Raw genomic sequence first — 15,095 nt, 5'->3', positions numbered from 1 at the left:
AAAAAAAAAAAAAAAAAAACACAAGATCAGATTTGTAGTTTTAAAAATGTAAATAGACATAGAATTATGAATAACTAATAAACGAGAAATTTAATTATTTTACTTACCAACGTAGAAATTACGGACACAGAACCGAAGAGCTGTGGTCGGTCTGAAATTTAGCTTCTTGACCAATAAAGTCTCCATCATGTCAAATACTGGCATTGCATATATCTACAACAAAACCAATATTTTTGGTTTAGATCTGGTTAATAACGGTTCACTAAACCAGGACTGAATTGTCGACTTTGAGTATTGAAAAGTTCTCTTGTTTAGAAAAAAAACAGACCTGGTAACTACCGATGACATGGATCACGACGAAGATGTTGGCGGTCGCGATTAACCATGCTGGTTTCTTAAGTGACATGAGAATGTTGTCTTCAACACCGTTTCCGAAAATATAATATCCGACGAGAGCCACAGGGAAATAACAAAGAGCGACGACGATGTAAGCAACGATGACTCCTTTCCACATAGGACCTTTTGAAGGCTTCTCAGGCGTCGAAGGGATTGTTGCTTGGATCTCAAGGACAACGTTGTGGCCCGCGTAAGCGAACGCTACATCACCTAAACCGCTGAAGAAATTGAAAACCGTACCGGCTGTTGATTTTGCTTTGTAACCATATTGAACATCTTCTTGAACGCCTTTGCTCACTGATGCTCCCCATGCGATGGTTGAGTAGCTAGAGACAAAAAGGAAATTGATTTAGAACCGGTTAATAAGTTAAAGAACACCGAGTTTTAAATAAACCGGTCTAAAACCAAACCAATTTCAACAATTTAAATTACCGAACCGGTTTAAGTGATTTACCTGAGAGACATAACGGCAGCGGCGAGAGAAACGCCCGAGATGGAATTGAAATTGGGAAGATGGGAGAGGACGAAGTGAACAGAAGCGAAGATCATGATGAAATAAGTAAGTTTGATTGGTTTACAATCATCACAAACTAGCTCATGAAACTTCTTTAAAGATTTGCCTCCGGTGACCATATAAACGACGCAAACGCCGATTTCCACGATCAATTGTTGCGGCACGATGATATAAAGACCGAGCTTCTCTCCAAACGCGTGTTGTCCGAGCTCGTGGTAACGGTCAAAACGTTTTCCTGGAACCATCTCGTGCATTTCCACCATTTGCCATAATGTGTATAGTGTTATGATCCATGACAGAACCAATACCGCAATTCCTGGTCCCCTGAATCAACAAATTAAAACCGGTTAACATTTGATAAATTCGGTTTAGGTTAAATAAACCGGTTCATATTTCATAGATTCAGTTTAGGTGAAATAAACCGGTTAATAGTTGATTGATCCGGTTAAGGTAAAATAAACCGGTTTTTGGTTTGGGGGAATTTACCATCCGAGCTGAGACATGGCGTAAGGGAGTCCGAGAACTCCGGCACNGTCACCTAAACCGCTGAAGAAATTGAAAACCGTACCGGCCGTTGATTTCGCTTTGTAACCATATTGAACATCTTCTTGAACGCCTTTGCTCACTGATGCTCCCCATGCGATGGTTGAGTAGCTAAAAACAAAAACAAAAATAAATTGATTTAGAACCGGACGAAAACCAAACAAAACCAAACCAATTTCAATATTTTAAATTACCGAACCGGTTTAGGTGATTCACCTGAGAGACATAACGGCAGCAGCAAGAGAAACGCCAGAGATGGAATTGAAATTGGGAAGATGAGAGAGGACGAAGTGAACAGAAGCAAAGATCATGATGAAATAAGTAAGTTTGATTGGTTTACAATCGTCACAAACTAGCTCGTGAAATTTCTTTAAAGATTTGCCTCCCGTGACCATATAAACGACGCAAACGCCGATTTCCACGATCAACTGTTGCGGCACGATGATATAAAGACCGAGCTTCTCTCCAAACGCGTGTTGTCCGAGCTCGTGGTAACGGTCGAAACGTTTCCCTGGCACCATTTCGTGCATTTCCACCATTTGCCATAATGTGTATAGTGTTATGATCCATGACAGAACCAATACCGCAATTCCTGGTCCCCTGAATTAACAAATTAAAAACCGGTTAATATTTGATAGACTAGGTTTAGGTTAAATAAACCGGTTCATATTTCATAGATTCAGTTTAGGTAAAATAAACCGGTTAATAGTTGATTGATCCGGTTAAGGTAAAATAAACCGGTTTTTGGTTTGGGGGAATTTACCATCCGAGCTGAGACATGGCGTAAGGGAGTCCGAGAACTCCGGCACCGACCATGGCGGTGACATTGTGAAAGGCAGAGTACCACCACTTAGCATTTCTTGATGAAGTAATTGGTAACCAATCATCGATTTCTTTTTGTCTTGCTAATTCCTCCTTATCCAGCTTTGTTTTCACACAAATTACAAAATGAAAGAAAAGTCAATGATGGGACTTACGGTGACAAAAATAAAATAAAGTAAAAGTATAAATAAGAGTGGATTTTGGAAGATCTATTGGTCTAAAATTTTAGGTTTGGTAAAACGTCCCTAAAGTTTGGAAAAGTCAGAAACTGACCCATACTGATAAAGTTCGGATCTAAGACTAGAAAAGTAAGTGCAAAAGGTGAAGGACAAAATTAGAAGTAGTGAACAATTAAAATTTTTTAAAAAAATCTACAAAATCAATGGAAGAAAAGTCAGCGGTTATATGTGGGTTACTAAAAATGATTTTTGAAGATGAAAAGTTTGATAGTTTTATAATTTGTAGGTTAAGAGGAAAAAACAAACTAAAAATATAAGAGTGGACTTTTGAAGATCCCCTTGGTGTAAACATGGTTTAAGGTTGGTAGACCAAACTAAAAAAAAAAACAAAGATCTGTCGATTTTGTTGATTCTACAAATCCAATGGAAGAAAAGTCAGCAATCATATATGCTGTGATTGGTTGGCTAAAAAAATGGGGTAAAAGGAAAATCAAGCTCAGAGTTCCATAGATTTTGGAAAAGTTAGAAACTGACCCATATACCGTACTTTAAAGTTAATATCCTAAACTTACGAACAAAAAGTACATTTTCATCATGAAAAGTACAACTTACGAACTAGTGGATTCAATTTTTTTTTTGTTTTATTTTAATGTAATAATTCATTTTCATCATTTGAAGGAAAAAATTAAAGAATTGAATTAAGGGATTTTAAACCTCTGAAATTGAAGGAAAAAAATTGTAAGCTTTTAATGAAGTCAGAGAATTATAAGTCAACAAGTCAAATAGCTTACAATAAATTACTTCTGTCTTCAACTTCTTAAATTCTCTCAACATCTATCTCTTAAGCACTAAGCACCACAATTTATTTATTTTCTGGATATTTTCTAAAAATCGAAAGAAAATTGAATATTTGCAAAAAAAACCATTGGAAAAGAAAAAATATTATAAGAAGCCCCGTGCTCAAAACAAAAGAAATATTTTTGTTTATCATTCGATAATGAGACTCAGTTTTCATCTTTAGTTTGTTTTTTTCCCCCAAGAGAAGAACTCAACATTCCAATTTGCTTTAACCAAAAATTAGTTAAAATGACGTACGACAATCTTTTTTATTTATTAAAAAGAATGAAGATCGATTATCGGAAACTACGAATAAAAATGAAGATCTGAATCACAATAATAAATAACGTCGTGAGAGAGAGAGAGGGAGAGAGACTAACATGATCATCCTGAGGAGCTTGAGCTACCATGGTGAGAGAAAGAGAGAGATAAAAAGGGGAGAAGAAGAGCTTAACAAGTTCTCACACTTCTGAGAGATATTATGCTCAATATATAAAGCTGCTCATGAAGATTATATATAACAATTAGTTGAATATTATGTGAGAGAAAGAAAGTGAGAAAATTAAAAAAAGTGGAAGTTTTTGTTTGACTTCACAAACTACTTGTGGTGATGGGCATGATTTGTGAGCTGGACTCTGCTAATATATTCAACCTAGCTAACATTAATCTTTAAAATTAGTCGTAATAAATTATTATTACTCACAACTAATTCATCTACTGGATGATTAATTAATTATGAATTTAATTTCGGAGTATGTACTATCCCTAGCTAGTTTCGTAACTTAAATAGGGTTGGCTAACAAGAGAAGAGCGTTTGCTTTATTAGATGCTACTATACTTAAATAAGTGAAGCTTTATCTAATTCGAATTTAGTATGTTTTGCAAACTTAGTATGTGTAGTAATTAGATTAGATGATAGACTTTAATAAGTGAAGCTTTGTCTAACTCGCAATTAGTATGTTTTGTAAACTTGGATAAATTATAGATATGTACCGCACTACCGCTTTAATCTAGTCACGGAGTATTTATTTTAATATATTTTCAAATACATGTGTGTCGATGTAATGACTCTTCAATGTATAAGCTATATATGTTTTCCTTTATAAGTGATCTTATATTGACTAAAGAATAAAGAGGGAGAAGAAAGCCGTTCTCTTTGTTCACACTTGGATGATCTCATCTTAATTATTGTCGGTCCACACAGTATACATACAATAGAGTCACAGAGTCGACCCAACCATTTGAATCGGCTATTTGGTCGAATATTTGAATTTTAATGAATACGTGAACACTGGATTTTAAATTACTACCAGAAAATATTATAGTAGTATATATTTTTAATAAGAAATAAATAAGCAATATTAGAAAAATAATACTATAAAATGAGAATAATGAGAATGACTTTCATGTAACAGAAACGCTGGAAAATGCGTTTGGTAATATGTTTAGCGTTGACCGCCGCCAACTTGTAACAGAAAACAATCCAACACTGATATTTTTGAGCATACTCAAAACGTCGTTTTGTAAGTTTTTTTGCTTTCTGTCAAAATGTATACATTAATATCTCAATTCAGACATTATTAATATATCAGTTCAGACTTGTGAGTGTTCAGACAAAACCATTTCTTTTTATTGGTTTTGAAATATATACTACTATCATTTATATATTGTGACTTTAAGGGAAACACATCGACGTATGATTTTATACTATTAAAAAATCATACTTGATAATTAAATATCAGAATTTAATAATTTGTATACATAGGATTCATAATATGATTTCATCTTGAAATGAATGATAATTCGCATAAACACAACTAAACCTAAACACAATCCCAAAAACTCAAGTAAATTGTCATAAATGATGTGGGGATCTAAAGGACGATGGATAGAGAATGACAGAATTTGAAAGAAAATCCCAATCTCGGTAATAAAACTTTGCATACAATGATACACATAGACTAAAACTATATCATTCTTTAGGAGAAAGAAAAGTCGAACATTGACATTCATTTCTCANTCTCTTTTTTGCCGGAAAGCGAAAGCGGACAATTAGTTCGTCGCACCTCCAGACGCGTCGCGTAGATCGGAGAATCCAGTAGATCGGGCTCCGAAATCCCATCTCTTCTAACNCGATCGAATCTTGTAGAGTTTCAACCTTATTGTAAGGTTCAGCTTTTTTTTTTCCTCTCACTTTTCTCCAACGCTAAACATATTATCAAAAAACCAAAAACATTATTTTTGTTTTTCATTCTTTTTTAAAAGTCAAAAGTGTAGAAACTGAATTCCACAATGAATTTGTTTATGGGGGAAAACAAATTCAGTAAAATAAACCCTCTAGAAAATCAATCTAAGCTTTGATTGTTAGAAGAAAGGGAGTTGATCTTTTGAGAACTAGGGTTTCTATTGCTAAGAACAAGAAGAGAACTCAATAATTGTATTCAATGATCGATGCTTTACAATGGAGAAGTCTTTCCCCCTTTATACATATTCATAAATCGCACAATATATTAACTTTCCTTATCAGACGAACTGAAATAAGGAAAGTTACTCTATCTGTTAGATCGGCCGCCGGGCGAAGTGGAAGTCGATTCTTCACCCTCGAGGCTGGGCTTCTTCTATCCGAAGTGGACTTAAATGACCTAACTGAGTACTTAACCGGAAATCCAGTTAAATAACCAAATTGTCTTTCTGGTTTAGTTCGGTATGTCGGGGGTGCTAAATCCCGCACCAACAATTAGTCCCCCCCCAGTTCTAAATATTCGGAATTCAGTTTGAATATTTTGAACTATGGAAAAGAGAATATCCGATCTAGACCATAAAGAATCATTTGATTTTATCCGGGATTCTCGCGCCACTTCAACGTGAACCGTCCGGATGACACGTGTTGTTTGCGTCACATCTGCTAGGTCGGAAGTCGAAGAGCCGCGTAGGTCATAATGACTCTTCGTAGGGTTGCCGCCCATTCGACTCTATAAATACGCCTCCTCCCTTCGTCATTTCTCATTTTCTGCCAACAGTGAAAGGTAATCTGCTCCGAACTCTCTTCTTTTTAATTATTTATCTCCATTTTTCTTCCGCACTCTCCGAACTCACATCATGGCGGGCACTTCGGATCTCTCTTTTTTGCCGGAAAGCGAAAGCGGACAATTAGTTCGTCGCACCTCCAGACGCGTCGCGTAGATCGGAGAATCCAGTAGATCGGGCTCCGAAATCCCATCTCTTCTAACTCGCTGCTCAGCTGGAGCTTCATCATCACAGACTCCTCTACCAGTTCGTCATGAAGACGGGAGTGACGAACTGACTCAAGATGTGTTGTCGCAAGAAGAAGACCGATTCGCGCCTTTAGGAATCTCAATCGAAGATATCGATCCTTTGTTAAACCATAAAGGACGAATTGGAGGCGATAAGAGTTTGAGTTCGATCAAAACCGTGAACGACATGCTGAACGCATGCGGTCTATTTAACAGCAACGTCACAATTCTGATTCCTCGAGCCGACCAGCACCCCTGGAACCAGCCGAAAGGGTACATATGCTTGTACGAGAGTTATTTTACTGAATGTCGCCTCCTATTCCCAATCCCAGCATTAATATCACTCTACGCCCAAAGACGCAGGATAGCGATCTGCCAATTTGTCCCTAGAGCCATTTGTAACTTCATGGCTGCCCTTACCATAGCAGCCGAAGTCGGAGTTAACATTGGAGTTCAATGCTTTGAGCAACTATCCAATTTCAAGTAATCAAAGAGTCCGCATCGCTAGGAAGTGAATATGAGACCGGCGCACAATTTCCTTGCTGGTCAAAGAGTTTCCAAATTCAAGAAGTGGGCGAACCACTACTTTTATGTCCGCGTCGATCAGTACTCGCTCGTTAATCCATTGGGTTTCCATCGGAGAGTGTGGAATGAAAATCCTGGTAGATTTTATATTTCCAGTACGTTCTAATTGACTTCGGCACCTCTGACCAATTTTAACTTTTTCATGTCTTGCTTCCAGATCGTCCATTTTGCGCAACACGTCTAGCTCCGGANTTCTTCTATCCGAAGTGGACTTAAATGACCTAACTGAGTACTTAACCGGAAATCCAGTTAAATAACCAAATTGTCTTTCTGGTTTAGTTCGGTATGTCGGGGGTGCTAAANTGAACTACGAAGCCAGTCGGGTCACGTGTCGTTGAATCCGACAGTCTCCAGGTCGTTCGCCGAGAAACCCAGGCTGCCATCGAAGCCGATATCGATCCTCCTCAGGACCGGTCTGATGTTGATCCTGTTNTCCGGGATTCTCGCGCCACTTCAACGTGAACCGTCCGGATGACACGTGTTGTTTGCGTCACATCTGCTAGGTCGGAAGTCGAAGAGCCGCGTAGGTCATAATGACTCTTCGTAGGGTTGCCGCCCATTCGACTCTATAAATACGCCTNCATTTTGCGCAACACGTCTAGCTCCGGATTATCACCCTGTCAGGAATGCTCTACTATCCGGGAACAATCGTCGGTGGGAATTTATTACCCGTATCCGTGTTGAAACAGCGATGGGCAAACCCAGGACAACATTCCCAAGTTTCGCGAGTTCGCTGGGATGAACTACGAAGCCAGTCGGGTCACGTGTCGTTGAATCCGACAGTCTCCAGGTCGTTCGCCGAGAAACCCAGGCTGCCATCGAAGCCGATATCGATCCTCCTCAGGACCGGTCTGATGTTGATCCTGTTCAGGATCGGACCATCGTAGATCCTACTCGGGCTTCCGAAGAAGACGTCGACACGGTCGATGTTGCGAAAGGCGATATCCCTCCCCTAGCTTTAGGGAATGCCGACCCTCCGAACGATGAAGAAGATGTTCCTCAGCTCGGAGCTGGACCAAAAAGGAAGAAGAGGAAACATAAAAAGAAGGCGCCGCAGCCAGCAATAAACCGTAAACGCTCAGCTGAAGACGCCGGACTGGAATCTGCCGACCGATTCCGTCTGGCAAGAGAGAATGACAAAACGGATCGGTTTGCCTTTGAGTATTTCGGTGATACCCCTTTGTTCACAAGTCGTGATGCTTCAGGCGAACTTTTCCGAACCTGGAAGATCTCCAGTCGAATTCTTCCGTCAGTGGACGAACTGGAGTTCCAACAAGCGTTCCTTGACGTTGCCGAATCCCACTTAATGGTTAGCCTTATCATTTTCTTTAACTTGTTCAAACTTTGTGCGGGCAAGACTGACGTATTTTTTTTTGAATTCACAGACTGCCGCCAGGATGAATACACTAACTCAGTTGTACGATAAGCGAGTCAAAAACGATAAAAAGTCTGGATTCAAGCTTAAAAACGTGAAGGAATGCGCGGAAAAAATCCGAGTTGCCAACAAAGCTAAGGACGAGAGGATCAAGGAGCTTGAAGCTCTTCTCGCTGAAAAGGATGGTATCATCGCTAAATCCAAACTGAGGATTGGCGAACTGAATTCCCGAGCGCTTACTCTCGAAGAAGAGAAATCCGAACTGCAGGGAGCATGCAACGAGTTGAAAATCCAACTCGACTTTGAAGTTAAAAGACTTCGGCGGGATCGTTTGGAAAAGGTGGAGCGAACAGCGAAGAAAGCGCAGACTCGATTGAATAAGGTCAAGGCTTATTTAGTCGAACAAGAGAAGATTCGCCCCTTGGAAGACCTGTTAAACCAGGCTACCGGAGTACAAGAAACTGTGCAATATCTGATCGAGAAGGGGGCCGTTATTCCTGAGGAGCGAATCGCGGAGATTGATAAGAACAAGGCCAAAGCCGAGGAAACTATCCAAGCGATCGACGTCCTCGAACTGAATGAAAACGACCTCGTCATGTCCCCTGATCAGCTGGGCTACGGACTTCTTCACCCCGGAACGATGGCTCCGGACTCCGTCTACCATCCGTATGGCTCCAATGCCGAGAGCTTCCAAGCCGATTTGACCGATGCTTTGGACGCTGAACTTTAATTTTTTGTTTTTGTCCCAAACTCTATTAAGTATGGGTTTGAATACCCTTGTAAAACATTGCCGACTTGTTCGGCCCATTCTCCCTTTTGAAACTTTTTCTTCTTTCTTTTTGTGCCGGAATTTTTCCTTTTGCCGAAAAAAAAAAATCAACAAATTCTCGAGATTTGCACTTTTGCCATTTCGCACAAAATATGGAAATTTCACCCCCCAGGTTACATATAAATCAACCGGCGCGGTCTCCGAACTAAACAATTCTCGAAAAACTTTAAATAAGAGCGATGTCAAACTCTATTAGCAGCGTGGAATCCCCTCTTATCGGGAATGGTGTCCCGACGTTCTCGAATGCCGAAGCTATCGAAAGGGGGATGGCCTACTACCCGAACATCCGAACTCTTTGGATGCTGATGTTCCGCGTCAAACCGGAAGAAAGACGTGACCTAGAAGAATTTCTTCATCAGGTGGAAGACCGTCACACGGAGTACCGCGATCGACTCGCCGCACTCGAACAAGCGCAAGCGAATTGCTGCTCAAGCTTGAGATGCTTGAATCCCACCCAAAAGATTGGATCGAGAATGGATTCGAGAGGATAGCGGCCCTGCCGCCATGCCTGATTGCGTACTGCAACAAGTGCCGAAAGGAAGCAGATCGGAAGCCGACACACATGGATCCTACCCTGATTGGTGACTTCATTCCGGGAAACGTCAAGCCTTTTTATATTAACAGGCGTGCTAATGATGCCGAGCTTGCTGAAGCCGATACCTTCTTTTGTCAGGTAACTATCACGAGACATCCTGCAATGTCTGCTTCCAAACTAATCCGTTGTTGACTTTGCTTATGCAGATCACAGGTACACATCAAGAATTGAACCAGGAGCTCTAGTACTTTCATATGAAAAGAGGTAGGATTGACCGCCAGCTGAAGACTTTAGAATCTGAAGTTGTCATACTTAAGGCAAAAAGGAAAAGGACTATTGACTTGCTGGATGAGTCGGAACAGAAGGCCAAGGCATTGGAAACTCGCCCCGAGGACTGGGAGAAGACCGGGTTGCAGCTGTTGTGGCCGATGCCAAAACGACTCAAGACAAGTGTTCGTGAGATCGCGGCGAATGGCGCACCAGTTCGGAATTAACATGTGTTATTTGAGTATTTAATAAGATTTAGCCGCATTGTAGCAGGCGAATTACGCTATTTGAGTATTTAGAGTTTGCTATTTTTATTGCGGAAGAATATACCAGAAGCGAGACGTCTCCCGGCTTACATCCGGCAATTTATCAAACGATGGTAGAAAACATCAATCAAACTTTAAAAATTAAGCTATTTAGCCCTAACGGGATACGTTTGGTCGGAGGGCGAGATACTGGGCTCGGCTTATCTCCTTTGCTTTTGTTCGGATGCCGGACTGCGAAATTATTCTCTGGGTTCGGCTAACCATTCCGTCCTAACTAAAGTTTGGGTGCGAAATAAATACTTTGGGTTCGGCTTATCCCAAAATTAAAAGATCGGGTGCGGAATAAATACTCTAGGTCCGGCTTATCCCTAAATTAAAAGATCGGGTGTGGAATAAATACTCTGGGTCCGGCTTGTCCCTACATATGAAAGTCAGGTGCGAAATAACAACTCTGGGTTCAGCTTAATCCTGAAAAATAGTGCGTAGTTACGCGAGTTGATCACCTGGCCAGGGTGTCAACGAAGAGTGAGTTCGGTATATACCAATACTTAACCCAGTTTGATATATTTACATATATATATATATATATTTATTTTTTATTTTTTTAGAAAAAATAAAAAGACGCGCTGCATTAAATGTGTTACGCGGTCTTTGAGAATTATTTTCGGGACGCGGCAAAAATTTCGCAGTATTGTGATTGGTGGATTCAGCGGCGGTTACTTCCCACGACCCTATATAAATAGGGTTGAGGGTTGGGAGAAAGAAACAGAAGGATGGTAACCACTCGATCCGCATGGCTAAGACGGGTCCGGGAAAGAATAGCTGCTTTGGCGAGCAATGCCGGGTGTACTGAAGCGTCGGATAATCCCTCCGCTTTAGATCGGGCGGAGACGTTTCTGGTTCGTGCACCTGTCCCCTTCGTCGACATGACTGACGCAGAGGGGAGTCTTATATGCCAGGAGCTCCGACGGTACCGAGCTCGCCGCTATAGGTTGGGGGCTCATCTTACGGCAAGACGTCTTAGGCTCGCCGAGATCTGTCGGTTCTACCGCTTGGACGGGACTGTTCGGGTTCTGAACGAGATGATCGCCGAATGTTTTTTCTTGGCGAAGTGGCGAATGACCCGGTTGCTTGCCGCGCGTGCGACGTGCCAGGAACAGGTTGCGCACATGGATGTGCTTGCCCTACTCGAGGCCGACTGCCAACCTCTGGAGGATACCGCGCATCCGTTTATTACGGACATCTGGGCCTATCGGTCTTCCCTGGAAAGGTTGAGGCGATATGCCAATTTTTTGGAATCGGCTGGACCAATCTTTCGCGAAAGGCGTATGGTCGAGGGCCCATGCACCTTCCTGGAAGATTTGGTATCTAATGGCTTCGAAGTCCCGGCGGATAGACTTGAGGCCTTAAGGCAGGCACGCCGGTTTTGGCGAGCCGAACTAATCAAGGTGGAGGTGGGGGAACCTTTGGAGGACGATTTGTCTGGTCCTCGTCCTCCACTTCGGCTGCAGGACCGTCCAGAACGGTGATGGTGGGCCTCGTACCTTGCCGAACTCCGAAAACGAGCGGTTTTTATTTCTTTTTGTTGTTTTTGTTATTTTTTTTTTCAAGAGAACTCGCGCTAGAAGGAAGGGTTTTCTCCTTTGCGGCTCTTTTCTCCCTTTTTTTTTATCTTATTAATCGGTCAAATCTCCAAAGCATGTAATGGCGATTTACAATCAAGAATTTGCTCACTCGTATTATCCAAATTATTCAATGGAAATTTTCCATTTATACTTGAAAATAACGATTGTAGACGAAGTGTAATGGAAATTAATCCAAACGACTTTCAGCGTAAGTTGGCGTACTGCCGATCGAAGTGTATTCGAAACAAAGACTTTATTAATATCTTAGCTGCATTCACTTAATCTTGAAAAAGACAAGGAATTGCCTACGTACCCCGAAACGGGGATCAAGCCAACCGTAGTTCGTATTACAAAGGAAAGATGATTGGAGTTCGGATTAACGAAAACTCCTAGTTAGGGTCGTGAAGATGACTTAGCAGTAATAATGCTTCAAGTGGGTTGCGTTCATCGAGTTTTTGATCCGTTCTCCGGCCATGGTTACAAGTTCGTAGACGCCTGGGCGAACTGCCTTGGATACGAGGTATGAACCCTCCCACCGAGCGCCGAGTTTACCGGGCTTGAATTCTTTGGTGTTCTCGAAAACTTCCCGTAGAACCAGATCGCCTTCGTTGAAACGCCGCTGACGAACAGTCTTGTTATAATACCGAGCCGCTGCATCTTGGTAGTGCTGTACTCGGACTAGGGCTTGATCGCGCAGCTCTTCGGCAAGATCGTTGTGGTCAATCAGCATCTTCTTGTTAAGTTTGGGATTGCCAACCATCATGGTACATCGGAGTGTCGGGACTTCCTGCTTCGGCAGGGGCGAGTGCCTTGAGACCATATGCAAGGGAAAAAGGGGATTGTCCTGTACTCCGCCGCGGGGTTGTTCGATAGGACCACAATACGCCATCAAGGTGGTCTGCCCACGCCCCCTTTCTTCGACCAAGTCTCTTTTTTAGTCCTTCGACGATCGACTTATTAGTGGCCTCAGCTTGCCCATTTCCTTGCGTGTATCGGGGAGTCGAAGTACTGAGGCGGATTATCCACTTCGTCAGGAAACGTCTGGTGATGATCGAGGTGAATTGTGTGCCGTTATCGGTGACAATCTCGTATGGAAGTCCGTGCCGACATATGATGTTCTTCCATATGAAATTGGTTACGTCCAAGGATTGGATCCTTGTGAAGGATTCTGCTTCGACCCATTTGGTGAAAAAATCGGTCAGCACCAGAACGTATTTCTTGGACTTTGACGGCGGCAGAGGACCTATAGCGTCCATGGCCCAGCGCATGAAAGGATATGGAGCCGTCACGGTGTTTAGCAGTTCGGGCGGGATGTGCGGCATTGGCCCGTGGCGCTGATAGGCTTCACACTTTGCCGCGAAGGCTTCGCAGTCGGCCATCATGGTCGGCCAATAGTGTCCATCCTTTTTTATTTTGAGAGCGAGTGCGCGTCCGCCAGAATGGTTGCCACCTTCGCCTTCGTGCACCTCCATCATGATTCGCTTGGCCTCGTCCCGAGTGACGCATGTAAGGAAAACTCCGGATGCATTTCGGCGGAATAATTCCCCGTCCAAGAGGATGTATCTGGCACTTCGAGCCATTAAGCGTCGGGCTGCCCATCTGTCTGGTGGGACGACGCCGTCGGAGATATAGAGTTTGGTCTCAATTTACCAGTCGTCCGGAGGCTTCGTGACGTCCGTCAGATCCTCTAGTGGTTCGTTGACCTCCATCGGAACTGAGTCGTCGTTGATTACTACTATCTGATTGTCGGGGTCGATGCTGGGAGCGTCGATGCATTCGATCGGGATGGTGCACCGTAAATCAGGGTCGGAGCTGTTTGCCAGGGCTGCGAGGGCGTCGGCTGACGCGTTTTTGTTTTGTGGGACCTTCGTCAGAGAAAAAGACGTGAATTCCCTGGACAGTGCTCGGACCAACTGCCGATACGCCCCCATTCGCTTATTTTTGGCGTCGAACTCCCCACTGAATTGGTTGACTACGAGCTGGTAGTCACAGAAGACTTGCAAATGTGTCATTCCGAGTCCTCGTGCTAACCGAAGCCCCGCAAGGACGGCCTCGTACTCCGTTTCGTTATTTGATGCTCTGAACTTGAGTTTTAATGCTTGCTCGAGAACTTCACCGGTGGGGGACCGGAGAATGAGTCCCACTCCGGATCCTTCATTCGTTGACGAACCATCGACGAACATTGTCCAATGCTCTTCCCTAGGATTGGGGTCGTCGAGGTCAGGAGATAGCTTGGTGATGAAGTCGGCCAGGACTTGCGACTTCAAGCTTGGACGGGAGCGGTATTCGATGTCATACTCACTTAGCTCGACTGCCCATTTCGCCATGCGTCTGGATTGGATGGGGCTATGGAGGATAGTTCGAAGTGGCTGATCGGTTAACACGACGATGGAATTTGACTGGAAATAGGGTCGGAGCTTCCGTGCGGCGATGATCACTGCGAGTGCGAGCTTCTCCAGCGTGGGGTATCGTGACTCCGCGTCGTTGAGTGCTTTACTCGTATAGAAGATAGGTTTTTGATCCCTGCGGTCGTCTCGAACCAACACGCCGCTGACAGCCGAACTGGAGACCGAGACGTAGAGATACAGTGTTTCACCGTCTTCTGGTTTGACTAATACTGGATGGCAAGTCAAGTACTCCTTCAATTGCCGGAAGGCGGCCTCGCATTCCTCGTCCCAGTGAAAATCCTTATTTCCGCGGAGGAGTTGGTAGAAAGGGAGGCATTTATCTGTTGATCGAGTGATGAAGCGATTTAAAGCTGCAGTGCGGCCGGTCAGGCGTTGCCCTTCTCGCTTGTTGGTCGGCGACGGCAGTCCTAATATGACTTCGATTTGTTTAGGGTTTGCCTCTATCCCCCGCTCAGTGACGATATACCCCAAGAATTTGCCTGAAGTGACTCCGAATGTACACTTCGTTGGATTCAGTTTCATCTAGAAATGATCCAAGATATCGAAACACTCAGCGAGATGCTCGATGTGCTGCTCTGCGATCAAAGATTTAACCAGCATATCGTCGATGTAGACTTCCATGGTTCTTCCAAGCAAACTAGCGAACATCATGTTTACCAG

At 43.0% G+C, this 15,095-nt stretch overlaps 1 protein-coding gene across 2 annotated transcripts in view; it reads right to left on the bottom strand.

Annotated features, from left to right (window-relative positions):
• Positions 1 to 3,848, bottom strand: part of LOC104724443 (lysine histidine transporter 1-like) — a 5,170-nt gene extending 1,322 nt beyond the window's left edge. The window contains exons 1-6 of one of the 2 annotated variants that reach the window (XM_019231536.1): positions 3,672 to 3,827; positions 2,217 to 2,377; positions 1,670 to 2,053; positions 1,449 to 1,564; positions 329 to 606; positions 108 to 213 (exon numbers count right to left, since the gene is read on the bottom strand). In XM_019231536.1, coding sequence (XP_019087081.1) covers positions 108 to 213; positions 329 to 606; positions 1,449 to 1,564; positions 1,670 to 2,053; positions 2,217 to 2,377; positions 3,672 to 3,701 — 1,075 coding nt within the window. In that variant the 5' untranslated portion in view covers positions 3,702 to 3,827. Of the gene's footprint in view, positions 1 to 107; positions 214 to 328; positions 723 to 1,448; positions 1,565 to 1,669; positions 2,054 to 2,216; positions 2,378 to 3,671 lie in introns of both variants that reach the window. The other variant, XM_019231537.1, reaches the window with a different exon arrangement.

This window comes from Camelina sativa, chromosome 11 (genome assembly GCF_000633955.1).
Source record: "Camelina sativa cultivar DH55 chromosome 11, Cs, whole genome shotgun sequence".
Classification (NCBI taxonomy): domain Eukaryota; kingdom Viridiplantae; phylum Streptophyta; class Magnoliopsida; order Brassicales; family Brassicaceae; genus Camelina; species Camelina sativa.
This window is presented reverse-complemented; position numbering and strand designations above follow the sequence as displayed.